The sequence below is a fragment of the Natator depressus genome, chromosome 15 (genome assembly GCF_965152275.1).
Source record: "Natator depressus isolate rNatDep1 chromosome 15, rNatDep2.hap1, whole genome shotgun sequence".
Lineage (NCBI taxonomy): Eukaryota > Metazoa > Chordata > Testudines > Cheloniidae > Natator > Natator depressus.
Genome location: NC_134248.1, coordinates 28,518,115 through 28,544,713, shown reverse-complemented (window position 1 = coordinate 28,544,713; position 26,599 = coordinate 28,518,115). Strand labels below are relative to the sequence as shown.

Genomic DNA, 26,599 nt, shown 5'->3' with positions numbered 1-26,599 from the left:
TTCATAAATACCAAAAAAAAAAAAAAAAAGGAGGACTTGTGGCACCTTAGAGACTAACACATTTTCTGGAGCATGCTCAAAAAAATGTGTTAGTCTCTAAGGTGCCACAAGTCCTCCTTTTCTTTCAGCGAATACAGACTAACAGGGCTGCTACTCTGAGACCTGTCTTTATAAATACAGTAATGAGTATTTAATTCCCTGTGCAGTGGCCCCCGCGCCATGGTACACGTACAGGGTTTACTGCATTTTCAGTTATTACAATGAACTCTGCAGCGGTGGGGGGAAGATGAGCGCGGACGCAGCAGCAGGACCCGACCCATTTGCTATGGACCGAGCTGTTCAGAAAGCCCAACCAAGCTCTGGCGCCTGTTGCCACACACAACATGGCGGCCGAGCCTGGGTCCTTCCCCTATCGCCAAGCCAAGGGGACCTTCCCTAAGGTCCCAACGTGCTCAGGGCCCGAGGCGGCTACACAGGTGCCTGTAGGAGCACGTGCATGAGGAGGCCGTGAATGGCTACGCGGAAACGGCCGTTGCCACGGAGCTGTGTGGCGCGAGCTCCTGGCAAGTGTTCGCTCTGGTCTGCGGGGGCGGTTCGGTCAGGCGCGCCAGCGGCAGCCCCACTGCTTGGCCGAGCTCGGCAGGCTGCGCAACTGAGGTAGCTGCACAAGATGGCGGCGGCGGCCGGGGCCGAGGAGGAGGCAGCGGCGGCGGCAGCGGCGGAGGAAGAGCGGCGGCGGGAGGGGGCTCGCGAGTCGGAGGGGGAGTGCGGGGACGAGGGCGACTCGGACTCCTCGGCGGACGGCGAGGATGAGGAGAAGGAGAACGAGGCCGAGATCCAGCGGCTGGAGGAGCAGGTAGGGGGCGGGGAGCAGCGTGTGTCCCTCCAGCCCCGCGCGGAGCCTCCCTCAGCGGGTCCCGTCCCGGGTCTCCCGGTCGGGCCCCCAGGGCCCCGCGCACAGAGGCTTGCCGCGGCCGTCGGGGTGGCGGGGGCGGGGGTCTCTGTTCCGCGGCTGAGGCGCTGAGGAGGCGGCGGGGCCAGGTTCGGGGTGCGCGGGAGGGAGCCCCTCGTTCCCGGCCCGCCGCCCGGGGGGCCTGGCGCGTGTAACATCGTGCCCGGGTGCGGGTCTGGGCACTGCGACTCGGGCCGGGGGGTTCCCCCCTTCTCCCCTTGCCCGGGGCGGGAGCTGCGCCTGCCCCTCTGGCATCTGCTCCCGGCTCCCCCGGAGGACCAGTGGCGCTGCGCGGCCGCTCCGGGGCTTGGAAGGGTTTAGGTGGAAACAGCGTCCGCAGCTCCAGGTCTCCGTGCCACGTGCTCTCTGAGCAGGCGGTCCAGGGCTGCGCCGTTGCTGCCAGGCTTTCAGCCCCTCTCGGACGGGGGGAGAGAGCCTGGCTCCCGAGGGCCGGCTTCCACCTCGCCCGCCACTCTGCGGCCCCCATCGCCGTGGTGTCCAGGCGGGGGGCTCGTCAGTATTGTGAACGAGAAAAGACACTTTCTGTAATGTACTTAAACTGGTAGTATCATTTGTCGCTCTAGTTGTCTTCATCTGTAAGGATCTTTAGGGCAGGGACTGTCTTTGTGTGTGTGTGTGTGTGTGTGTGTGTGTATATATATACACACACACACACACACCCCCCACTCTCCTGCTGTGGGAGGAGGTATTTTTTCATGCTTTGTGTGTATATAATAAGATCTTCTACACTTTCTACAGTATGCATCCGATGAAGTGAGCTGTTACTCACGAAAGCTTATGCTCAAATAAATTAGTCTCTAAGGTGCCACAAGTACTCCTTTTCTATAGAGCAAATGAATAAATATGTGAGGGAGTCTTTATTATAGTCCCTCATTAAATATTGGGGCTTAGTTAGCATGTGAAGACAGTGCGGGATTTTTGTGAACCAGTGGACTAGGAATGTGATACTATTGATGGATGAATTTGCGGAAGAAAGTGAGTGTACTGGATTACACTTTTAGGCGTGGGGAATTCTTTCATGTATATCCATTTTGTAGGGTTAGTCCAGGATTGTATAACTCTGCTGTCTGTTGCAAAGGATTAAGAAATCCTTTCAGTTTACATATAGTTTCAAATTCTTTAATCACACCCTGGAACTGCTTTCAAAAAACCAACTATCAAATTCCAAGTTATATAATCATGAAATGTATGTAAATTACATTGTTCCTAATCTTGTCTATTAATTTGAGAATTGTGTACCTTCTTTGGGCATCTTGCTACAGAGCCCTTTCAGTTGGAGAGACACTCAGTATTTCTACAAAAGTGTGCTAATTGCTCTCAGTTTCAGAGTGGTAATTATGAAAATGTTATACCTGTGTAAAGGAGACCTACTCTTGTGTAATCCTTCAGCAATTTAATTGCTATGGCAAGCTATGGAATAGCTGCTAACTTCAGAGGGTTTTCTTTATGCACTGATTACTGAAATAGTTGATGGTTGCGGCCAGGAGCAGCAATTTTTGAGGACTGGTATAGTTTGAGAGCATGACTGTCTGGTGCTGAAATGGACTGCAAGGTGGACCCTACAGTAACAAGTCTAGGGATTTTTCTGAGCTTGACATGCACTGAGAAAAGGGAGGCAGAACCTTAATGAGAAGAGAACTTCAGTCTTCTGACAGCTCAGAACTACTGTATCTTGTAGATGAGAACTGCGTTTTGTTGGCTATTTCCAGTTACTGTAGCGGAAGCTGAAACTCTTTAGGTTTTTATATTAGTTTACTAGAGCAAATTCTTAGTTTTTTTTAAACAATGTTATTGAAAAGTGGAGATTAACCCAGTTTGGATACATACTATCATTTTTACCATTGAAATGATGACTTGGTCAATATGCACAACTTGCATGTTGACTTGCAGGCATTCGCTTGCAGGCATTCAGGATTTCACTTGTAGACACTGCTTGCAGGCTTGCAGGCATTCGTTTATTATGCTTATCACCTGAGGATCCACACTATTAAACAGTGGTTTCTTGCTCTGAGAGCCTAATTCAGTCATCTGTATCAGGTTTATAAAGAATACTTCTGACATTTTCTGACATCTGAATACTTCTGTTTTATGTATATATTTCATTTTGTGCCCTGAATGCTTTTTACAAATGATAACGAATGCACGACCCCATGAGGGACAGTGGGAGGTATGTATTGTATTCATCTCACATGAACAAACTGAGGCTATGTCTACACTACCATTTAGGTCGGTATAACGTATGTTGCTCAGGGATGTGAATAAACCATCCCCTGAGCAAAGACCTAAGCACCAGCTGCTGCTGCTCGTTGGAAGTGGATTAATTAAATCGATGGAGAGCTCTCTTCTGTTGGCCGAGAGTGGCTGCGTTGCTGTAAGCTCTCTAGTGTAGCCATAACCTGAGACGCTGAAGTTCATGGAGTCGATGGCACAGTCCAAAATAGAACTCTGGAGTTCTGTATTCTAGTTTCCTGCCCCAGCTGCTAGATGTACTCTGTCTTACATTTCTTTAAATCTCATTTTTAAAGCTTTCCATCAATGCATTTGACTATAACTGTCACTTGGACTTGATAAAACTGCTCCGCCAGGAAGGAGAGCTGGTAAAGCTTAGAAGAGCCCGCCAGAAGATGAGTGAACTCTTTCCACTTACTGAAGGTACAGGATAATTTCAGTGTTATCCTTGTGAATCCCCTCCCCTGTTTTTAGCAGCTAAACTGGACATTTTGTAAAATATTTGCATTGAATTTTAACATGAAGTCCATGAGACCAAATCAGACATCTTTGGGGATTACTGTTATGTGGATGATTCTGGCTATAATGTCCAGTGTTGAGCGTACAAACTCCTGCCAAAAGGTTAATATTTTGTAATCGTCTGAAAATGATGCTGTTGAAAGTTGCAGATAGCCCTTGAGCCAGAAGTTTTTTATTTATTTATTGATGGTACAGACAGCAGCTGAGTAAGCTTCCCTACACTGCCTGGCTGATGTGCCTTGGCCCTGACATGGAAGGATCTGTTCCAGAAGAGAGGGGGAGAACAGTCTCTGTGGCTATTCAGTGATTGGTATCGGCAGTGTGTTCAGAAGGGTATCGTTTGTGCTGGTGATCCCTTGTGCTGTGGACCATTGTTCACCGCGAATTGAACCTGACACCAAATATACCCTTTTCAAGTAGGCATCATGGTAACATTCTGCCTTCACAAATAGAAATTTGCCTATATATTTGGTGCCAGGGTGGTAAAAATTGGCCAAAGCTTTAGTGAAATTAACTGTAGCTAACTGTAAAGGTTAAAAAAAAGTGTAACAAAAAAAAATCACATTTTCAAACAATTCTGTTTAGTGATTCCAGGTTAAACTAATTTCTTATCTTTTGGACTCTCTTGAATATTCTTGGTAATGTACCTCTAAAGTTCCTGCTGTTTTACAGAAATTTGGCTTGACTGGTTGAAGGATGAGATAAGAATGGCTTCTGAAAGTACCGATCGCGAGAAGGTTTATGAGCTGTTTGAGAGAGCTGTGAAAGACTATATCTGTAAGTTGCAAACACATCCTACAAAATAAACATTTGTAGCTTTGCATTCAAATAATTGCTTTCTTTTTTCCTAAGAAGGTGTTTTCTTATGGTTAATACTGAAACTGGATCAGAAGTATTAGTATGAAAAATACTCCCCCAAAGCTTTTTTTGGATCTGTGAGGAAAAGAATAGCTGCTTAAAAGTAGGTTTCAGAGTAGCAGCCGTGTTAGTGTGTATCCGCAAAAGGAACAGGAATACTTGTGGCACCTTAGAGACTAACAAATTTATTTGAGCATAAGCTTTCGTGAGCTACAGCTCACTTCATCGCTGTAGCTCACGAAAGCTTATGCTCAAATAAATTTGTTAGTCTCTAAGGTGCCACAAGTATTCCTGTTCTTTTTGTTTAAAAGTAATAACTCACAATCTGTTGGTGACATATAGTTGGAGATTTCAAGTTTGTGCAAATTGGAGAGAAGTCATTGAATGATTCAGATCGATTGTATCATTTCATTTATTTCAGCAGGCAGCAGATGGTGAACGCTACATTTTCTGGTTTTGTATCATGCTGTTACCTGATGAGGAGTATTTCCCTAAAGCTATTGAATCCTGTATCCCATAGTGAATTCTTCTATTCTTGTGTTTAGAAAGTGTTTTTAAAAGGCTTATTTTCAGTGCCTTGCATTTTTTCTGTAGCCCTTATTTTGTTAGTTCTTGCTGTCTTTAATGTATTTCATTGTGCCCACTGTCCATGAAAGCTTTTTCAGAGTGGGTTGCCATTATTACCACAAAGACACCATCCTTTATTAACCAACCTGCTAAGTACCTCAGCCAGCCTACACTTTACAGCGCTGGACCATGGGGACTCTCATTAAAGAGAGACAAATATCTGGTACTTGTCTACACCTGTTCACCAGGCGATGGCTGCTGCTAAATACCTAATTATTGCGCTGAACAAACAGGTTCGCTTAATGTATTATGGTGGTGGAGCTAGCTGTGAAATGAATTGGCAGATATTATGGAGGTATCAGTAGTGGCTTCATAGTTAATTCTTCAGATCTGCAGGCAAAGCCACTCTTGAACGTCTAAAAACCATGTAAAAAGGAATTATTCCCTCACCTGTCATAATTGAATTGATCTCCAAGAAAAGTGACGGAATTGCTTACCCAGCACTTCTTATCTCCATTTCCAACAGACCATTACTTTTTGTTTTTCTTTATTTTTTTTACACTATCTTTTATGATAGTTTGATTAGAGCAATAAAAATAAACACTCAAAGCTAAAGGGAAAGAGAGTGTGCTAGTTTTCTAATTTGCAATGGCATGTGGGGGAGTGGGATGTATGGGACTTGGGAGATGAATGGCCCATCGAGTTTTGTTGTGGAGCTGGGAACATAGTGGAGGGCTGTAGAGTCACATGGGAGCTCTGGTGCTCCGCCCTGCTGTCTGGCTCTACTTTGCAGCTCTTCTGCCAAATTCTTTGTCCTTTCTTGCTCGTCTCTGCTGTCCCTATCAATGTCCAGCTCATCTTCCTTCCCACCCTTCCCTGAAGGCATTAAGAGTTTGGAGTTGTCATAAAGATTACGGAATAGAGCCGGTTGGAAAATGGATTTTCCATTCCATGAAAATTTTTTGAGATGTCTAAAGTGTCTTTGTCTTGATTCGGGACAAAAAGCCAATTTTTTTTTTTTTGGCTAAATGAAGTTCTAAAAAAAGCTTTGTTTTGGGACATTTGGAATGTTTTATTTTGATTTCATCCATACTTTATATATATTTTAATATGAATAAAGTAAATTTAGAGACAAAATCAAAACATTCCATTCTAAACGTGTTTTTCCAATTTTTTTAAGAAACAAAATTTGCCAATCTATCCAATTTTGCAAAATAATTGGTTTTGCCAAAACTGCATTTTCTGACAGAAACCTGTTTTTGATAGAATTTTTTTGACCACCTGTTACAGAAAATCTTTGCATCCACCATTTTCAGCCTGATATTCTTTACTTTCCTTACACGCATCAGTATGGAACTACGTGTGGAACGACATACAGAGGAACTTAAGAAATCCAAACAAGCCCACTACTCGTTGAAAGACATGAGTGTGATAGTTAACATGGCTGGCATTTAAGGATGCCTGTTGGTAGGTCAGATAGAAATATGTTAACTATGGGAAGGAGGAGGTACAGAAGTTGAGGTTGCAGGGGAACTGGTGAGTGGATTACACTTAGGGTTTTGAGTGACTTGCTTTTTAGGGTATGTGATGAAAAGTTATTCAGTCTCGTATCCTTCGCTCTCTATACCTCGCCCATTGCCAGGGCATCTGTGCCCTTAATTGGCAGAGAAATTAGAATAATGGAAGTGTCGGGCTGGAAGGGACCTCAAAAAGTCAAGTCTGGCCTCCTTTGCTGAGGCTGGACCAGGTATACTAGACCATCCCTGATGGGTGTTTGTCTAGTTTGTTTTTATAAATCTCCAGTGATGGGGTTTCTACAACATCCCTTGGAAGCCTGTTCCAGAGATCAGCTACCCTTATAGCTAGAAAGTTTTTCCTTATATCTAACCTAAATCTCCCTTGTTGCAGATTAAGCCCGTCATTTCTTGTCCTACGTTCGTTGGACGGGGAGAACTGATCATCATCCTCTTTATAAGAGACCTTAATATGAGGCTTCAGCAGTGCTGAGTGGGACTGTTACCTCCCCTGTCTTACATATGACCATCCTGTTAATATACCCTAGAATGATATTAGCCTTTTTTGCAATTGCATCACATTTTTGACTCATTCAATTTATGATCCGCTATGACCCCCAGATCCTTTTCTGCAGAACTACCACCTATCCCGTTATTCCCTGTTGTGTAATTGTGCATTTGATTTTTCTTCCTATGCGAAATAATTTTCACTTGTCTTTTATTAAATTTCATCTTGTTGATTTCAGACCATTTCTCTAATTTGTCAGGATTGTTTTGAATTCTAATCCTGGCCTTCAAAATGCTTGCAACCCCTCCCAACTTTGTCATCTGAAGATTTTATAAACATACTCTCTGCTCCATTATCCAAGTATTAATGAAACTGTTGAATAGTAACGAACCCAGGACGGACTCCTGTGGGACCTCACTAGATACACCCTCGCAGTTTGACAGCAAAGCATTGATAACTACTCTTTGAGAACGGTTTTTCAATCGGTTGTGCACCTGCCTTATAGTAATTTCATCTAGACCACATTTCCCTGATTTGCTTACGAGGATGTCATGTGGGACTGCGTCAAAAGCCTTACTAAAATAAAGATATTGTCTATTGCTGCTCCCCTATCCACTAGGACAGTAACCGAGTCAAATTGTATTGGGGCAAGAGTGCATCATGAAATAATATTTTAGTTTCTCTTTTTCTTTGTTCAAGTGTAGGGTGCAAGGAAAGTATATTGTTAGTATATATTAGATGCTGTGTATATGCTATAAACACTAGATGATTTGGGAAGTAGAAGGGAGACATTTTTCCCTAGGAGAAGACTTCACTTCATTGTTTCTGATGACTTTTGTTTAGGTCCTGAAATCTGGCTGGAGTATGCTCAGTATTCGATTGGTGGCATTGGTCAGGAAGGTGGGATTGAGAAAGTTCGCTCAATTTTCGAAAGAGCGCTGACTGCAGTCGGCTTACATGTGACAAAAGGAACAGCAATCTGGGAAGCTTACCGTGAGTTTGAAAATGCCATCTTGGAAACAGTACAGGTAATGTTCAGATTTTTCTGTTATCTCAGGAGTGAGCAATTGGTGGTGTCAGTTCCAATAGGCTTCTCAACAATCAATGCATCTGTTCCATTGCTGTGGAGTGGTGTCATTTGTGATGCACGCAGTGAGGAACCTCAGTCCAGATATTAGTTTCCTTCCTGCTTTTGCATTGGCTTGGCACTCAGAAAAATAGCTTTAAATTAAACCAAATATTTCATTATTAAACACTTGTTTTTTTCTCAGTAAATATTTATCAACAAAACTCACCCATATTTGTTTTCTGTCTTTGGAGATTTTCTGCCTTTCCTCAGAATTCTTTCATTTTCTTCTTCTGTGTGAATGAGTGTTGGATTCCAGACAAAATTTCCAGAGCATGTTTTCTCTTTGAAATATGCAAGCACAAAGCCTAAAAAAATAGTCCCACAACCTGGCCGATAACATTACAACTCCTGTTTCTTGGTATTTTACAAAATAAGACATTGAAGGAGCCACTTTCAGAATGCTAATAACTATTTAAATAGGGGTAATTGGAGATCATGGTATTAAGGAATCCAGTCTTTAGTCAGGGTTGTTAGGGTACCTGGAAGTCTTAGAGGATACATTTTGTGTATGAACTTCAGGGATTTATTAAATTAGGTTAGAAACTGTCTTGTAGTTACTGATATTGGGCTTGTGAATTGCTATTATCACATGTCACTGTCTTCATCAAGAACTGTAATAGGCTTGTTGTGATCTTAAACATAATTTACAAATGTATGTACATCTCAGTTCTTGGTGAGAAATGCTACTTGCATGCCTTAAACCTCCAGGCTGAGCAGCTTTCCTGTTGTGAGCTTGTACAGTTCTGTCACATGAGCCGCTTGTTTTCCGTGTCTGCTTTTTAAAGATTGTCATTTGGATCTGAGGTCTGTCATGTAAAATTGCACTTGGGTTTATTGTTTATCAACCCAGGACCCAAGGGAGTTGGGTAATGCTCAGTATGTCTTTGTTTGTAGCCAGCTGCTGGCAGTATTCCCTCCCCTGAACAGCAGCAGACACTCTGTGCACAGCTTGAGAAGATCCACACGTTGTTTAGGCGCCAGCTGGGGATCCCACTGCTAGGTAAGAGTCTATGAACTTGAGAAGACTGCATTAATAAGGCTATAAGTCCTCCTTTGAGTTGGGCAATGATTATGCCACTGAGTTCTCCTTTTGGTCATGCCACAGAAAATACTGCTGCAAGGGTTGTGTATTTTTGAAGTGATAAGTCATGGATGTGTCATTCTGAGGGCTTCAGAGACTTTCTGTGCCTCTGCTTTGTTTGGAAATATTTTGCTTACTAATTGATAACTTGATTTTGCAACTCTTAAGGAAATAGATATTGCCAAAAATCTTTTAGTGCTTTACATACTTTGGTATAATGTGTCTTACAATTTAAACTAGGAACTTTTAAACAGAAGACAGTAAGGCATGAAGATGCCATGGCTATAGGCATGGTATAAGAGTAGATCTGGGTGGGAAATGGTTTTCTTGTCCCACTAAAGCTTTTGAGATTTCAGCCATTTTTTCCATTCCCCATCAGGATAAAACTGAGACCTCCTGAGGTTTTTCCAGGCGGGGAAAAATATAAAAGAAGAGCCTACACCCCAAACTAGCCAATAGCCTGCTGGTTAGGGCGCACACCATTATCTTAGCTTTTGGTGTTTCCCCCTAATGCCCAATAAGGTTGCCGGCTCCATCATGCTTTCACTTTCCTCTGTGTCCCCTTCCTTTAAGAGTCTAACCAAACCCAGATAAACACAGTTCTCTCACTTTTTTTGACTTGCACATGAAAACAGTTTGGCTTGTTCTCTCTCTTCCCTAAAGCCTTAGAGTAACCCTGCTGTGTTTTTGTTCAAAACCATTGACGTTTTAAAAACAGTTCGTCTTGAGTTTGAATTAGATTGTACTATGTAGGAACCGTTACCTCAGCCCTTTAACCAAGTGGCCAAGCTATACAACTCAGTATACAAACATGACAGCATCAAAACTCATGATGCTGAGTTCAGATTACTTAGTAAAATAATTGTTTCAGTTGCTTCGGTTCTTGATATATATTAATAGACATGGAAACCACATATGCTGAATATGAAGAATGGTCAGAGGATCCTATACCCGAAGCAGTAATAAAGAACTACAAGAAAGCACTGCAGCAGATGGAAAAGAATAAACCATATGAAGAGGCACTGGTAACTATTTTAACCATGTGTTGTGAGACTAAGCAACCTGATTTTTCTAAACAACCTCAGAAGTAAACCAGTGACTTTGAAAACCCTTTTCAGCAGTAAGCAACATAGAGGAAACTTTCCAGTTGTCTGAATTATTATTATTATTATAGACACTGTTGAGAATTTTATAGCAGCTTGAAATAGTACTGTCTATACAGTGACTCCTACATCAAGAATCATTCTACAATATCCCTGTGGTGCCCATTAGAATTCTTGTTAGTTTTCCAGACCTTCCAGACATTTGACCTCTTGGGATAGAAGTGTATATTTGAACCTTCCCAGAGCCTGACCTGTATTCAGAGATTGGTGAAAATCAAAGGTCATAATCCAGTACCACTGCTTAGAGTTCTCCCAGATCTGCTGATGTTTTTGGGGCTAAACTCTTGTTCTTCAGAATATTGTTCTTGGCCTGTAAAATGCTGTTTTGATTCAAGGTTGATCTGTGTATCTTCCTGACTGTTTCCTTTTTGTACTCATATTTGTGTTCTAGTTGGTTGCTGAAACACCAAAGCTAGCAGAATATCAAGCCTATATTGACTTTGAGATGAAAGCAGGGGATCCAGCGCGCATTCAGTTAATCTATGAGCGTGCTCTGGCTGAGAACTGCCTTGTGCCTGATCTGTGGGCACGTTATAATCAGTATCTGGTAAGGAAAGCAAAAGAATATTATCTTTACCCTATTTTGTAGCCATAAGTGTCTCCTCGGATTCAGTGTTGGATTCTGCCTCAGTTTCCCCACTTTCATGTAAGCCGTCAGGCCAACTAATCAGACAGCTGCGACAGGTGACTAGATGTCCTGATTTTATAGGGACAGTCCTGATATTTGGGACTTTGTCTTACATAGGTGCCTATTCTCCCCCCCGCCCCGGTCCTGATTTTTCACACTTGCTATTTAGTCATCCTAAACTGTGTCAATTAAGTTTTCACCAGCATCTCTCTCCTTTTTCTCAGGGATGCATTTATTGTTCAAACACAGACACACTTTGACATTGATCAGAACAGGTAAATTGGGTCCTGCCCTCTGGTCGATCCCAATGTGTTTTGTGTGTGGATGGGAAGGCGGTTAGAGCCAACACCCAAGTAAGAGCCCAGGTTAACTCTGCAGTGAGGACATACCCATACTGAGCTGCTTCCTAGTCTCCTATCTTACCTCCTGGAAAGTATTGAGTTAGGCGCAGGTGCTATACCTAGGTCCCTTAAAGGGGGTGTCTTATGCTGTGATGCTAAATGATCTTTTCTTTCTTGCGCTCTAAGCGACTAGGAGGTTATTGGGGATTCATTCAGTGCTTTTATTACATCTGTCTCAGTACATCTGGTAGCATAGCAGAATGGGTTAATTGGTTGTGGTTTGTGCCCATTGAAAGTGGGACTAATATGCTACACTGTAACAGGGTGTAACATCTCCTCTCCCTTCTGAGGTGGTCAACTTGAAACTACAATTCTCAAAATTTATCTGAAATCAAAACCTTTTTTTTTTTTTTTTTTTTTTTTGTAATGTATATGTCTGTGTTGGGGGCCTGTCTAATGAGAGGAGCAGTGGGCTGTTTTGCATCCTTTAATTAATCGTGTGGTTATTTTAGGACCGGCAGTTGAAAGTGAAAGAATTGGTGCTCTCAGCACATGATCGAGCTGTTAGGAATTGTCCCTGGACTGTCGGGCTGTGGAATCGGTATCTTTTAGCAATGGAGAGGCACAGAGTTGATCATCAGATTGTTTCTGGTAACGAAATACTGCTGTCATTAGTTATTTACCCTGTACAGAGCTAGCTTCCAAAGTGTTTGGACCAGGATGTTTTCTTGTAGACGAATGATGATGTGCATAGTATTGAACAAGGAATCGGAACCCATTCTGAAATATCACTAAAACTAGGTTGGATTAATGGAAACACAGTGGAACCATTTTACAGTAAAGTCTTTTTCCTGCAACAATTCCACGTTTAAGCAGAGGTTTCATTATAACCATAATTGCACATTACTGAGTTGAAACAAATTTGCAATTTTCATACTAATTTGCCAAATCAGAATATATTATATACAGGTTTCACTGCATCATTCAGTTTTTTGAAGTGTCACTTTTGATTCATAAAACCACAGAAATAGCTCCCTCCCATCCCCCAATCTACTAACTCCAATTATTGGCAAAGGGAACAAAAGCAAATACATGTTTGGTTTTATTTTTCTCCCTAGAAAACTTTGAAAAGGCTTTGAATGCTGGTTTTATTCAGGCTACGGATTATGTAGAGATCTGGCAGGCATATCTTGATTATCTAAGAAGAAGGGTGGATTTTACACAAGGTAACTATATATAAACTTATGAGAATAACTCTCCTTAGTTTAGAGACTAACAAATTTATTTGAGCATAAGCTTTCATGAGCTACAGCTCACTTCATCGGATGCATTCAGTGGAAAATACAGTGGGGAGATTTATATACATAGAGAACATGAAACATGGGTGTTACCATACACACTATAGCGAGAGTGATCAGGTAAGGTGAGCTATTACCAGCAAGGGGGGGGGGGGGGGGAGCGGGAAGAGAAACCTTTTGTAGTGATAATCAAGGTGGGCCATTTCCAGCAGTTGACAAGAACGTCTGAGGGGGTGGGGGGGGGAATAAACATGGGAAATAGTTTTACTTTGTGTAATGACCCATCCGCTCAGTCTTTATTCAAGCCTAAGTTAATTGTATCCAGTTTGCAAATTCCCCCTGCTCTCCTGCTGGTAATAGCTCACCTTAAGTGATCACTCTCCTTACAGCGTGTATGGTAACACCCATTGTTTCATGTTCTCTATGTATATAAATCTCCCCACTGTATTTTCCACTGAATGCATCCGATGAAGTGAGCTGTAGCTCACGAAAGCTTACGCTCAAATAAATTTGTTAGTCTCTAAGGTGCCACAAGTACTCCTTTTTGCGAATACAGACTAACACGGCTGCTACTCTAAAACCTCTCCTTAGTTTAAATTCTCTGCTCTGTCTTGCCTTTAGAAATGGCAATATACTCTTCTTAAAGAGCCTCTAATAATTGTGTTTAAGATGTTGTTAATTGTGGCGGAAATAGTCATTTGGTATTTGTTAAAACACAACTTGTACAGTTCACTAAATCAGTTCTCAGATGGAGAATAGATTGTCCCAAAATTCTTTCTCTATTTTTGATCTCATGTGGCTCTATTTGTCCTTTTAAACTCCATATGCAATGACTTCTCCTGAAGTGAAAAATGCTTTTTGAAAAAAAAAAAAAAAATTTTGATTGGTGAAAGTGGATTTCTTCTTTACGCTGGACATTCGTGAAGAAACCATAGTAGGCTAAAGGAAACGGAAATCATTATTTTAAGGTGCAGATATATTTCTCTCTTTTTCTAAAGACTCAAGTAAAGAACTAGAAGAGCTGAGGTCTGCATTTGCACGTGCAGTGGAATATTTAAAACAAGAAGTGGAAGAACGTAAGTCAGAGCTTTGAAATATTCTCATTCTTTTCACTCCAAAATGGCTTCTTTTCTATTCTGTGTGTGTTACGTTGAGGCTGAGGTATATTCATTTTCTGATAATGTTCTAAGCTTGGACCACAAATGTAGTAAATCTGTAATGCAAGTCTTTTACTGTAGTGTTACAAATACTTTGCTTGTGAATCACTGCTTTTAAACATGTGTCAAACAACTCTGCTTTTTTTTTTTTTTCAATATGAAGGTTTTAGTGAAAGTGGGGATCCATCCTGCACTATAATGCAGAACTGGGCAAGGATTGAGGTAATATTTTCATCAGTCAGTTGTATTTAAATTGTGTTTATAGAGGTGTACATACTCCTTCCTCTGAACCACTTGGGCCCTTGTGTCAGTGTTCTGTATAGCTGAGGCTTTCTCCCTGTTCCACCACAACCACTCCAAACTGATCAACCACTCGTGGTGTACCTGAAGGCATGAGTTCAAAGACCCTTGAGTAGGCAGCAGTCTGATTCAGATTAGAAACAAGACTCATGGTATCTGTTCCTTGCTTTGCCACAACCTTGTTCAATATTGGATAAGTCACCTCTCTTTCATTTTTTTACACGTATAAGAGGGGATATATGCCTAACTTGCACAGATATTATAATCACAACATGCTTTGGTTTCCTCAGATTAAAGGTGCTAATGAAGATCATTTCAGTAGTACTGGCTGTAAAACTTTCCTATTTAAATAGGGCATCTGTTGTATCTATAAATATGAAGAAAGATGTTTTAATGTCTCATTATTTGTAAAGGTGTTCAGTCACAAATAATATCTGAAATTAAAGACATTCAGAAATATTTAAATAAGATCTTATGTAATGTATAAACTGAAATATGTCTGGCAACCAGAGGTCAACATTGGGATGAGAAGAGCTCTAACTGTGGAGAAGTTAGCTTTCAATAGCAATAGTTTATTCTGACATTTCTTGCATGTCACTTAAAAGGTTTGCAAAGTGTGATGAATGTGCCTTTCTGGTTTCCTCTGTGTGTGGATGATTCTTACCTATATTGAATTTTTTTAATGTTGCCTTTTTAGGCTCGCCTGTGTAACAATATGCAGAAGGCCAGAGAGCTCTGGGACAGCATTATGACTAAAGGGAATGCCAAATATGCCAATATGTGGTTAGAATACTATAACTTGGAACGGTAAGGACTTGACTTAATGAAGCAATGATTTAATTTCTGCCTCAGTTTCTCCATTTGCAAGATGGGTCCAATGTGGTTCACTGGGTCATGTTTGTTTAATGTTTAAGTGCTTTTGAGATCTTCTAGGGAAAGCTGCTGTAGAATCGCTAAGTTTTATAATAATGGGTTATGCATGTTATCTGGGAGTGAAAGCAGCAAATATAATTGCTCCTTATTGTCACATTTCCCCAATTCAGGGCCCATGGAGATACCCAGCACTGTAGGAAGGCCTTGCATCGAGCTGTGCAGTGTACAAGTGACTACCCAGAGCATGTCTGTGAGGTGCTGCTATCTCTTGAGAGGATAGAAGGTAACTTCTGTAGCCCACTATCGTGTCACTTTCTTGGTTTATTAAGTCCAAAGTTATTGCCCAGCGGAACTCCTGTGTTGTGAACTCTAAGCTAGTGAGGCTGTGCTTCTGGTGAAGTAGAATGGTAGTCCTGAATTGTTCTGGTACACAGTGCATTTTCTCAAGAAACCTCTACTTTCAGGGAAATTCTGGGCAGGAAAAATTCTTTACTGGGTTCTGATCCAGAACCCAGTAAAGTCGATGGGATTCTTTCAGTTGACTTCAGTGCACTTTGCATCACACTCTATAAAAGGCTTCCATTGAATTTGATTTTATTCTAATCCTTTTAAAGACCACTAGGTAGATTAGGACTTTGTTTTTGCATTGTGTCTAATGATAGGTAATATTGAGGGATATTTCTAAAAGTTTCTTTTTCTTTAGTAAATGTGTTTTTTTCCCCCCAAATTATGGGAAGAGTAAAAATCATTTTTTGTATCCTATAGGCACTTTAGAAGACTGGGATGCAGCTGTTCAAAAAACGGAAAATAGACTAGCTCGAGTTAATGAACAAAGAGTAAAGGTCAGAATTTCTTTATATGAACTATCCGAGAAGTCAGTAGGAAACTGTTATTCCAAGGTCATCTTTACAGGAGTGTTTTGACTTAAGCTTCTTCTGTCAGGCCCCACAGATGATCTTGAAATATCTTCAAGACTAAGGCCTTGTCTACACTGGCAAGTTACTGCTCAGAAAAGCAGCTTTCTGCGGTGTTACTCCTGAGGTGTACACACTGCCAAGCCACTAGTGCGCAGAAACTCCTCAGTTGCAGTATTACAAAAAACCACTTCGATGAGAGTCGTAAGCCTTAAAGCGCAGAGGCTCCAGCGCTGTATTGGCAGTGTAAACACATTACAGCACAGAAAGCAATCAACTGGCCTCCGGAAGTGTCCCATAATCCCTCACATGTCCGCTGTGATCATTGTTTTGAATTCAGCTGCCCTGGAGACATGCTCCTCTCCCCTTTCAAAGCACTGTTTCTGACAGCCCTTGCATGCTGTGCTGATCTGCTCTGGGACACAAAGCAAACCTTTAATGTGGAATGCTCCTGCTGTTGAACACAGAGGCAGATGTGTGTATGAGAGAGAGAGAGACAGATTGCTGTGCAGAGAGCTGGAGAGGGAGACGGGGCGGGGGTTGATGTCGGGGTTTCCCGCTCCCTCAGGACTGGTTGCTTCCCGCCACTGACTGAACTTACAAGACAGCATGCTGACACAGTCTCTGTCCCCCAAAACACACTGTCTCTCCCCCCCCCCCCCTCCACTCTGCCCTCCCCCTTCAGTTGAAAAGCAGTTGTCAATGTAGTAGAATGCCCATGGAGCAATGGGATTGGGAAATCTGTGATCATCATGTGATGCTGTGCCTGCCCTATAAGGCATTGCAAACCCTTCCCAAAGCACCCTGCGGCCAGTTGCACAGGGGGATACCTACCACAGTGCACTGCTCTCTGCCATTGCAAGAGCTGCTAATGTGGATGCACTCCACTGTCACGAGCACAGTGTGGACACGCAGCAGCGGTTTAATTCCAGTGCTTTAATAAAAGTGGTATAACTTGTTGTGCAGAAACTTGCTAGTGTAGACCTATCCTAAAAATTGCTAACTTCCTAGTGTATTGATATAACGAGTTTCTTCTGTAGCGGACGGCTAGTTGATCCTTATGAAGAGGTAGAATTAACATGACAATTAAAACTATAGAAATGACCAACTAAAATCTGTGTGTTAAGTGATCCTCCCGCTTGGGCTGTGTGTATAAAGCTTAGGGGACGAATCTATATCTCATTGCTATAGATACAAGCAACATACTTCTAAAAAGAAGTGCCTCAGAAAAAATCTGCTTCAGTTTGCAGTGACTGACAAAACTCCTCAATGTTTCCAGGCTGCTGAGAAGGAAGCTGCTCTTGTGAAGCAGGAAGAAGAAAAAGCTGAACAACGAAAGCAGGCTCGGGCTGAGAAAAAAGCTTCCAAAAAGGCTAAAAAAATGAAACCTGGAGACAAACGCAAAGTAGAAGATGATGACGATGGAGAGTGGGGGCAAGAGGAGGAAGGTATAAACTGTAGCTTAACATTTTTCACCACTTAAGACAGCAGGACTTTTAGTTGCCTTTCTGCAGTCAGCACAGGTCAAGGAAGTCTTGTTGGGGTCTCCTTGTAGCTGTGTGTTCCAAAGGGATCTTAACTTATCTCCACCTGTCAATCACAAAACTGCCTCTGTTGCATTTTTTGGTCATCAGTGATCATAAAATGAAATAGTGAACACTTAAATTACCTTAATAATCGAAATAAGTTTAAAAGAATGCTCATTAGATACGTCTCCTGGCTTACACAATTATTTCATTGCATGTAAACACAAATTGAATGAGGTTGCAAAGTTTCCAGATGATATGAAACTGCTAAAGATAGTTAAGACCAAAGCAGACTGTGAAGAACTTCAAAAAAAATCTCACAAAATTAAGTGGTTGGGCAACAAAATGGCAAATGAAATTTAATGTGGATAAATGTAAAGTAATGCACATTGGAAAAAATAACCCCAACTATACATACCGTGTGATGGGGGCAAATTTAGCTACAGTTAATCAGGAGAAAGATCTTGGAGTCATTGTGGATAGTTCTCTGAAGACATCCATGCAGTGTGAAGTGACAGTCAAAAAAGCAAACGGGATGTTAGGAATCGTTAAATAAGGGATAGAGAATAAGATGGAGAATATCTTATTGCCCTTATATAAATCCATGGTACGCCCACATCTTGAATACTGTGTGTGGATGTGGTCCCCTCATCTCAAAAAAAGATATACTGGCATTAGAAAAGGTTCAGAAAAGGTCAACTAAAATGATTAGGGGTTTGGAACGGTTCAGAAAAGGGTAACTAAAATGATTAGGGGTTTGGAATCTCTCCATATGAGGAGAGATTAAAGAGGCTAGGACTTTTCAGCTTGGAAAAGAGGAGACTAAGGGGGGGATATGATAGAGGTCTATAAAATCATGAGTGGTGTGGAGAAAGTGAATAAGGAAAAGTTATTTACTTGTTCCCATAATATAAGAACTGGGGCCACCAAATGAAATTAATGGGTAACAGGTTTAAAACAAATAAAAGGAAGTTCTTCACACAGCGCACAGTCAACGTGTGGAACTCCTTGCCTGAGGAGGTTGTGAAGGCTAGGACGATAACAGGGTTTAAAAGAGAACTGGATAAATTCCTGGAGGTTAAGTCTATTAATGGCTGTTAGCCAGGATGGGAAAGGAATGGTGTCCCTAGCCTCTGTTTGTCAGGGGTGGAGATGGATGGCAGGAGAGAGATCACTTGATCATTACCCGTTAGGTTCACTCCCTCTGGGAAACTTGGCATTGGCCACTGTTGGTAGACAGGATACTGGGCTGGATGGACCTTTGGTCTGACCCATTCTTACGTATTATCTAAACCCCAATTAGCTGAAATCTCCCTATTTTCCCCCTGACTCTATGTATGTCCTCCAAGCTATTCAAACAATTTGCATTTTCCTGTATTTATAACAGCATCTCAGAAGGTTGAAACAAAGGTTTCTCGTGGAATGTCCCCCAGAGGGAGGAACATGCACACAGCCTTACTCAGGCTGGTTTGAGAAGACTGCTCATTTTTGGAAAGAATGCTATTACCCACTTGTTTGTGGGGAGGGGAAAAACACATGATCACGCATATAGTTACAATGTGTGCGATGAGATAGGAAGTGGAAAAATTTGCCTGCTAACCTTGTTTCCCTTTAAAGCCTTCACTGTCCTAGGCATGCAGTCCTTATCTCTCCAACTCGAAAAGAATTGCTCTTCTTTGTGTTAGGATCTTATTTTGCACCTGCAGTTCCAGGTGCTGAGCACTTCCCTAGATCAGGCTGTTAGAGGAAGGCAGCCTTTCCCTTAATATATATGTAAATAAAACCCTGCTGTTTGCTAGAACATCTAGGTCATTTAAAGCTTTTGTTTCACTAAACAGCAGAGCAGCCCAGCAAGAGACACAAGGGTGATGGTGACAGTACGCATGCTGAAGAAGAGGTGGAAGATATGGAGATAGAAACTGGCCTGTTTGGGAGAAGTACACCTGCGAGACCAGCTGTTTCCTCTAAACAAAAGGAAAAGGCACCTGCAAGCCGAAAAGAAGCTCCCAGAGTTCTCCATGACAGTGCTAAAGATAATGTCACCGTTTTTGTCAGCAATCTTTCTTATAGCATGGCAGACCCTGAAGTGAAACTGAAAGAGCTCTTTGAGAGCTGTGGGGAAGTGGTGGAAATCCGTCCCATATTTTCTAACAGGGGGACTTTCCGGGGCTACTGCTATGTAGAATTTATAGATGAAAAATCAGCTCTACAGGCCCTGGGATTGGATCGCAGGATTGTGGAGGGGAGGCCAATGTTTGTTTCTCCCTGTGTTGACAAGAACAAGAATCCAGATTTTAAGGTACAATACTTCTTAATCATTCAATAAATAACCTTATTGATGAGATTGTATAGGAAAACTAGCAGCATGTCTAGTCTCCAGTAATCTTCCAAGTGATCGGCCCTGCGCTAACCTCTTCATACTAGCAGTCCAGAATTTACGTTGAGAAATATCTGCACTAGATACGCTTGGTGCATGTCGGTGACATTTTTTGACACAATAGATTATCAATAAATAGCTTGGTTGGTACCTTAGTGCAGTGGTTCTCAACCTTTTCTGTACTCTCCTGTTACTACAGGAAAAAAATCACTCCTCTTCCCCCTCCCCCGCCTGCCCTTTGCAATTTAGCCATAAATAAGGGAGGGTAATTGTGCTGCCTTGTTGATTGAGAAACCCACACTGTGATCTCTTTGGATGGTGCTAGATAAAGTGAAAGGCACTTGACTGGTTGAGCCTCCAAAGCGTTTGAAGCCCTTCAGAATTTTTGCATCTTTTCAGGTAGCTGAGCCACACGCTAGAGCTGACTTCTGCAGTGATCAGTGTATCTCTGACTGTCTACATTTGAATAAACCCTCCATCATTTGTGTACTCAGTGTAGTAACTGTACTTCTCAAAAAGCTCCCAGCTGTATATTTTTCAAATAATCTGTAATATGCTTTTCAAGAGGCTGCAACTAGTGCTAGGTACATAACTAGTAATACAGGGAAAGGTTTGCGCCAAATACGGCAGAAGTAACCATTTGCAGGTATTGTGTATATAGTGAACTTTTATCCACTCATAATCCCAAAGTGCAGTGTTTGTGAAGCACATCAGCACTTCAGTTGACAGCCGTGGAAGTATAGTCACTATCCTTAGTCTTGCTAATGTTTCTGTGTTAGATGCAGAGGGGGTGTGTGCGCGCACGCAACTTGCTACGCTAGCTAGATATCATGTATTATTTTAACACTCAAAATACAGCATGAAGACACAGGGAAGCTATTCGTGAACTTGGAGCAGACCTATACTATTGTAGAGACTCATTGGGGTGAAACCTTTGCTTGCTTAGAGCTCAGACTGAATTCTTAGAAGTGCGTACCTGTTAGTGGTATTGTTGTAGTGCCTAAGAGCTCCAAGCAGGACAGAGGCCCTATTGTGTTAAGTGCTGTTATAATCACATAAGACACAACCCCAGTCTCATACTAATATTTAATCGTCTGAAATTATGGCGTAAATTGGACATAGGTTCTCTGAATGTCTGCAACTGGACAGGAATTAATGTCCCTTTTTTACCCCAGGTGTTCAGGTACAGCACTGCACTAGAGAAGCATAAACTATTTATTTCTGGTTTGCCATTTTCCTGCACTAAAGAAGAGCTGGAGGAAATGTGTAAAGCACATGGAAATGTGAAAGATATTAGGCTAGTCACTAATCGAGCTGGGAAACCTAAGGTAAGTGTCCAGCACCCATGTTAATCTAATGTTAACATTAATCTAAATATTAAAATAAACTTCAAAAGGAATCTCTTGGATATTTTGGGTCCAAAAGATAGATTTTGTGTTTAAAATCAAACAAGGGAGTTGGAATGTTTTCACAAGCTATTCTTAATCCAAAACCAGATTTATATCTTCTTTTGCGGTATCTGTAACCCAAACTTTTCAGCATTGTGTTAGTGCATGAGCACCAGAAAGCGAAACTGAGTCTGTCTGTCTGTCTTGTCCAAATTAAGTGAAATGCAAAAAGTATGGGTATAAATAGGAGAAAAAGATGTTCTATAGAACTTTCAATTTTAGTAATAGGCACTGGTAGTCTGTGAAGAATATGTATTTTTTAAACTGATCTCACCTGACAGTATCCTTCTGATGTAAGTATATGGAAATACAGCTGTGATCATAACTAGTTTTAAAACTACTTCAGTTTTTTTTAATTCTTTGACTCTAGTGATCTCAATATGTCTTCCAGCAATGGATGTGGCAGTAAGGAATTAGCCACCTCATCTCATGACAGATTTTGTTACATTTACACCTGTATAAAATTAAGGACATTCATTAAATGAGAGATTTTAAGTCAGCTGCTGTTCCCTGAAAATGTTGCCCTTCCACATTTTACTCAAATAGACATGATTAAGTGGTAGTCACTCTAACAGCTGTCGTCCTGCTAATCATGTGTAAGTTGCATGTACTAAGAGCTTGCAGATCCATTTTAAAGCAATATAACCTTTCAAAAATGGTTCCCACTGTGGGTCTTGTAATCGATGCTCTCCACATGCTTCACTTAGCCTGAAATAGTATGTTCAGAGCTTGGCTTGAGCTGGGATTCCTACTTAAAAGCCATAGAATTTATTTAATCATTCATAGCTTAAACAAGGTCACATTTAAAACTGTATATATTTTTATGGTCCAGAATGATGTGTCTTCAGAGATTATCCAACCTTAAAAGTCCATACAAACTATGGGGCCCGAAGAGCAACGGTAACACAATTAAAAGGGCATAGTTTTGCGCTTCGTGAAGTCGCTGCCAGTACCACTGGCCTACTGTGCAGTGACAGCTGCTAGAAATCTCCTGTGTTGTGTGGGAGGAAGTGCCTCCATGCAGCCTCTCCTTATCCATGTTTAATTTGAAATGAGTGGGGAAACTCTCACCCACGCGGACCATCAGTAGTGTGGTTAGCAGCTGCTGTACAGTGAAACCTGAACAGAGAACCATTGCCTTTGGGGAATGCTTTGTTGCTGATGACTTAAAAGTATTCCCATGTGGTTTGTGGGACAAATTTCTCCAATCCTTCTTCAGAGACCACTTCTACCATTCAGTGTTGATGATGTTGCCTAAAATATATTGGCTGCTCTTGAAACTAAAGTAACTGCTTATGCCAAAGGGTAATGGACGTTTTAACCTAGTAAAGAATTGCAGCAGATTCCAGGTGGATCTTGCCCTTGTAGCTGCTAGATGATGCTGCATAGACTCTCACTAACTTTCACTGGGCTAACCTGTAAATCTGATGATTCTTTCCAACCCTATGGTCTCAGCCTGGTTGCAGATACTCGAGAGCTGCAGTGAGGTCTCACCACGAAGACCGCATTCTGTGGTGTAGCGCTTGAGTGACTGTGTTTACCTACTTGCTAATGTACAAAATACATTTTCAATTAAAAGGGGTCTCATGAGGAGCAGGTAGCAAACTCTGGTCTCTAAACAGCCATAAAGCTTTGAATTTTTCAGCACACCTGCAGTTTCACCGTGAAGTGTGGGACTTCATCTCAGGCATATGTCATGTCTATAACCTACCATTGTCACTTCAGTCATCTCAGTTGAGTAAGTTCTGTGCAGAAGCTGTCATGCAGAAAATATACACTGACACTTACCTAATTTGTCTTCAGGGCCTGGCCTATGTAGAGTACGAAAATGAAGCACAGGCCTCGCAGGCTGTATTGAAAATGGATGGCCTGACAATTAAGGAAAATGTCATCAAGGTGGCAATCAGTAATCCACCTCTCCGAAAATTCCCAGACAAACCTGAGGCAGGGAGAGCCTCGCAGTCTATGGTACCACGACAGATTTATGGAGCGTAAGTATTCATGGCATGTATTGCTTGGGGATGTGTAGAAAACATCAGGTCCGCAACACAGGGATACTTAGGAACCGCACCAAGGACAGGTGAGGATAATGTTTGAAAGGTGCTATAGAAGTGCCTTATTGTTACGGTTTAGGGCGTGGCGAATTCACAGGGTTGGTAATGGGATGTAGACACTTCCCACTTCTAGATTGCTAGTTCAAATCCAGCCCAGCGCAGCAGTGACTGAAAGGTACCATGGTGTTGATGGCTGTTTTGATGATGATTTCTGATGTGAACATTTGAGCATAAAACTGGCCTGAATTATCTGCTATTGGCAGTCTTGGCAAATTGGCTAGGGTTTGAAATGGGTAGGAAGGCAGAGCTCTCCTTTCATCTTGGAAAGGTACTCCCACAGATACGGGTTTAAGGCACGCTAGTAGACCAGGGTTGTTCTGCTGCTGTGTATCTGTTCAATGGATAAACAGGAGACTTCGGTCTCCAGGGCTGTCAGGGTTGGTGCCTTTTGCCAGCACTAAAATACACTCTTTCAAAGGGCAACAAAATGAAAGCAACATAAACACTGCATTGCCTGTTAATAAACAAGAAAGGAACAGTAGTTAAATGGGTGTTCCTTGTGGCAAACAAACCTTTGTTTCTTTTCTCTTGATTCAAATTAATGTACCAAAACCACCCCCTCAAAACTACTTAATAGTCTCAAACATGCCTTTTGTTTTTTTTAGACGGGGGAAGGGCAGAACTCAGCTCTCAATGGTGCCTCGTGCATTACAGCGCCAGAGCAATCTTGTGACAAAGGCCGAGAATGGGATGGTCCAGAATTCACCAGCAACTTCATCTGCATCCACTGAGGAGCCTAAAAAGATGTCCAATGCTGATTTTGCCAGGATGCTACTGGAAAAGTGAGCAAGAGTAAAATGAGAAATGCCTTTTTGGAAGCCATGTTGTGTCCTTATTTATGCTAGCAAGAGAAACAGCCAGTCACACTCATGTGTAAATACTTCTCTGGACTGTTGCATTCACCGAGATCCAGAACGGGGCTGTACAAATCCAGTTGTTTATTTTTCTCTGAGAGCAAAAAGGTATGTTTCTTGTTCCGGTAAAATGGCTTTAAATGATTCCTCATATTGAGGGTAATGGGGGGGAAATCTTCACTTTACAGATTGGGTACAAGATGAAGTTTTATGGAATATTCTTTTTTACTTTTTTAAAGAATGAGATGGATGAGTAAAAGCTTAATGCTGTGATTTAGAGCCCCACTGGTCACAAGGGTTTGGTTGGTGATGGTAAACAGCCTCTGTGGCAACATACAACCCATCTTACACACACACAGACTTATTTCAGAAGTCCTGGGCCCGTACACCTCCTTCCATTTAAAAAGTTCATATGACAGATGCTAGTAACTTCACCACAATGGCCTATTTTAATATTGAGAGGGGAGGGAATTCTATAAAAATGTATTCAATTGATGTTCCGCTCGAGTTGCTCTGGTTTTATATTGTGTATTTGTAAATGACATTCAAACTATTATTTTTAAGCTTCATAAACAATATTAGAGCTGGTACCTTTGTTTCATGTAAAAGCTGTATATGCTACTGCGGACCATTTTACCTTTTGTTTGCTAAACGACTATTCCATGGCTTGACAGTTGCTTTCTGTATGGTTTGCTGCTTGGATTTTGTTTTGTACACAATGTGAAGTGCGAGTTATTGCTTTATTAAACTAAAGTTCTCAAAGGTTTTTTAAAATACTGTCGCTTTTGTTTAGATATGGTGTCTGAATTGCGTACGGTAGCAGTATGATATTGATACCTAGCTTTTCTCACAAGATCTTCATTTACTGTACATTTTAGTAAAGCTTTTGATACTGTCCCACATGACCTCATAAATAAACTAGGGATATGCAACCTAGATGGAGCTACTATAAGGTGGGTGCAAAACTGGTTGGAAAACTATTCCCAGAGAGTAGTTATCAGTGGCTCAGTCATGCTGCAAGGGCATAATGAGTGGGGTCAGGAATTCTTGCTGTAACTAAGCACAATAATCCACATCTGCCTGAGTGGGGAAAAAAAAATGTAACAATAACTGGTAATGACATCTAGCACACAAATTTCGGGGAACCAGGCTCTACTATGTAAAATAAAAATTTAGTGTATTAAACTTGTGCTAAGTGATGATATCCCAAAACAAAGATTTACATAGTAAAATACTTTATTAATCTGTTACTAAAATAACATTTTCCACAAATAGCTAAAGTGCAGAATCCATATACACATCTTGTACTAAAATAAGCATGCTTTTAAAAACAATTCCCATTGTTTACTGTCCCAGGCAGTGATGTCTAGTGCATTGAGTCATGATACATGACATGAACATGAGCCAGCACATACGAACAGGCAATACCATATCTTGATACTTTATTGGTCTCCTGATTTTATTATGAAACTTGCTATTAAATGGGATTCATGCCAGGCCTCTAGTGAGAAATACTTGTCAGAGGGTGGGGGAAATTATTGTGTATAGTAAACAAGGCAGCATAACAATTACAAGCTGCTACTTGTGACTTCAGAAATGGAGTGGCTGATACCGGTCAGTTTAATGAGCTATGGAAAGATCTTATTGCATTCTCAGATTCAGGATGCTGCTGTCTGTAATCCAACTAGGATGCATTGGGCTGTTATATTTTCAGTTTGCTACAGTTTTTTGTCATACTATCCCCTAACTAGCAGGGAAGGGGTCTGAGGAGCTACTGTCATGAGCTTCAAATGCATTTTTATCAAAGCAAGAGCACATGGCAGCTTACTGACATTGTTTCATTAGATATTGCCAACTTAAGCATTTACACAAACAGTAACTGGACTCTAGTATTAGAATGCAAGAAACTGATGTGCTTCTGAGTACTTGCAAAATTAAAGCATCAGAAAGGCCCTCTCCACACTGTTGAGATGACATATATAGCTCAACCACATTAGCAGTCAGGAAATCTAGAAATTGTTAAAGCTATCAGTCAGGGCTAGTAGCCTCTTGTATCAGTTGAGGCTGAAAATGCATTAACTGGGATGTAGAGTATCTAGTATTCAAATTTGCTATCTCTACTGAAATGGTGGGGTTGGATCTTGAATCCTATCATGTATAGGAACACGTACTTCCCATGGTTTTGCAGAAGCTAACTTTTCAAACATGTAACTGGAGTGTTCATTGCA

At 41.5% G+C, this 26,599-nt stretch overlaps 1 protein-coding gene across 1 annotated transcript; it reads left to right on the top strand.

The window, feature by feature from the left end:
• Positions 1-537: 537 nt before the first annotated feature.
• SART3 (spliceosome associated factor 3, U4/U6 recycling protein) lies at positions 538-25,103 on the top strand. Its single transcript, XM_074972907.1, has 19 exons — positions 538-856; positions 3,499-3,625; positions 4,394-4,498; positions 8,012-8,196; positions 9,192-9,297; positions 10,279-10,403; positions 10,933-11,088; positions 12,023-12,161; positions 12,629-12,736; positions 13,807-13,884; positions 14,129-14,187; positions 14,963-15,072; positions 15,309-15,421; positions 15,904-15,980; positions 17,332-17,500; positions 19,417-19,877; positions 21,131-21,283; positions 23,207-23,394; positions 24,123-25,103. Exons 1-19 carry the CDS (start codon positions 671-673, stop codon positions 24,301-24,303), a joined length of 2,826 nt encoding a protein of 941 aa, XP_074829008.1. The 5' UTR covers positions 538-670; the 3' UTR covers positions 24,304-25,103.
• The last annotated feature ends 1,496 nt before the right edge of the window (positions 25,104-26,599 follow it).

Bases quoted from the DNA above. Each gene is read 5' to 3' on its own strand.
- SART3 (XM_074972907.1), top strand. From the start codon at position 671: ATGGCGGCGGCGGCCGGGGCCGAGGAGGAGGCAGCGGCGGCGGCAGCG. The intron at 9,298-10,278 runs GTAAGAGTCTAT...ATATATTAATAG, and splicing joins GCTGGGGATCCCACTGCTAG to ACATGGAAACCACATATGCT. The intron at 23,395-24,122 runs GTAAGTATTCAT...TGTTTTTTTTAG, and splicing joins CCACGACAGATTTATGGAGC to ACGGGGGAAGGGCAGAACTC.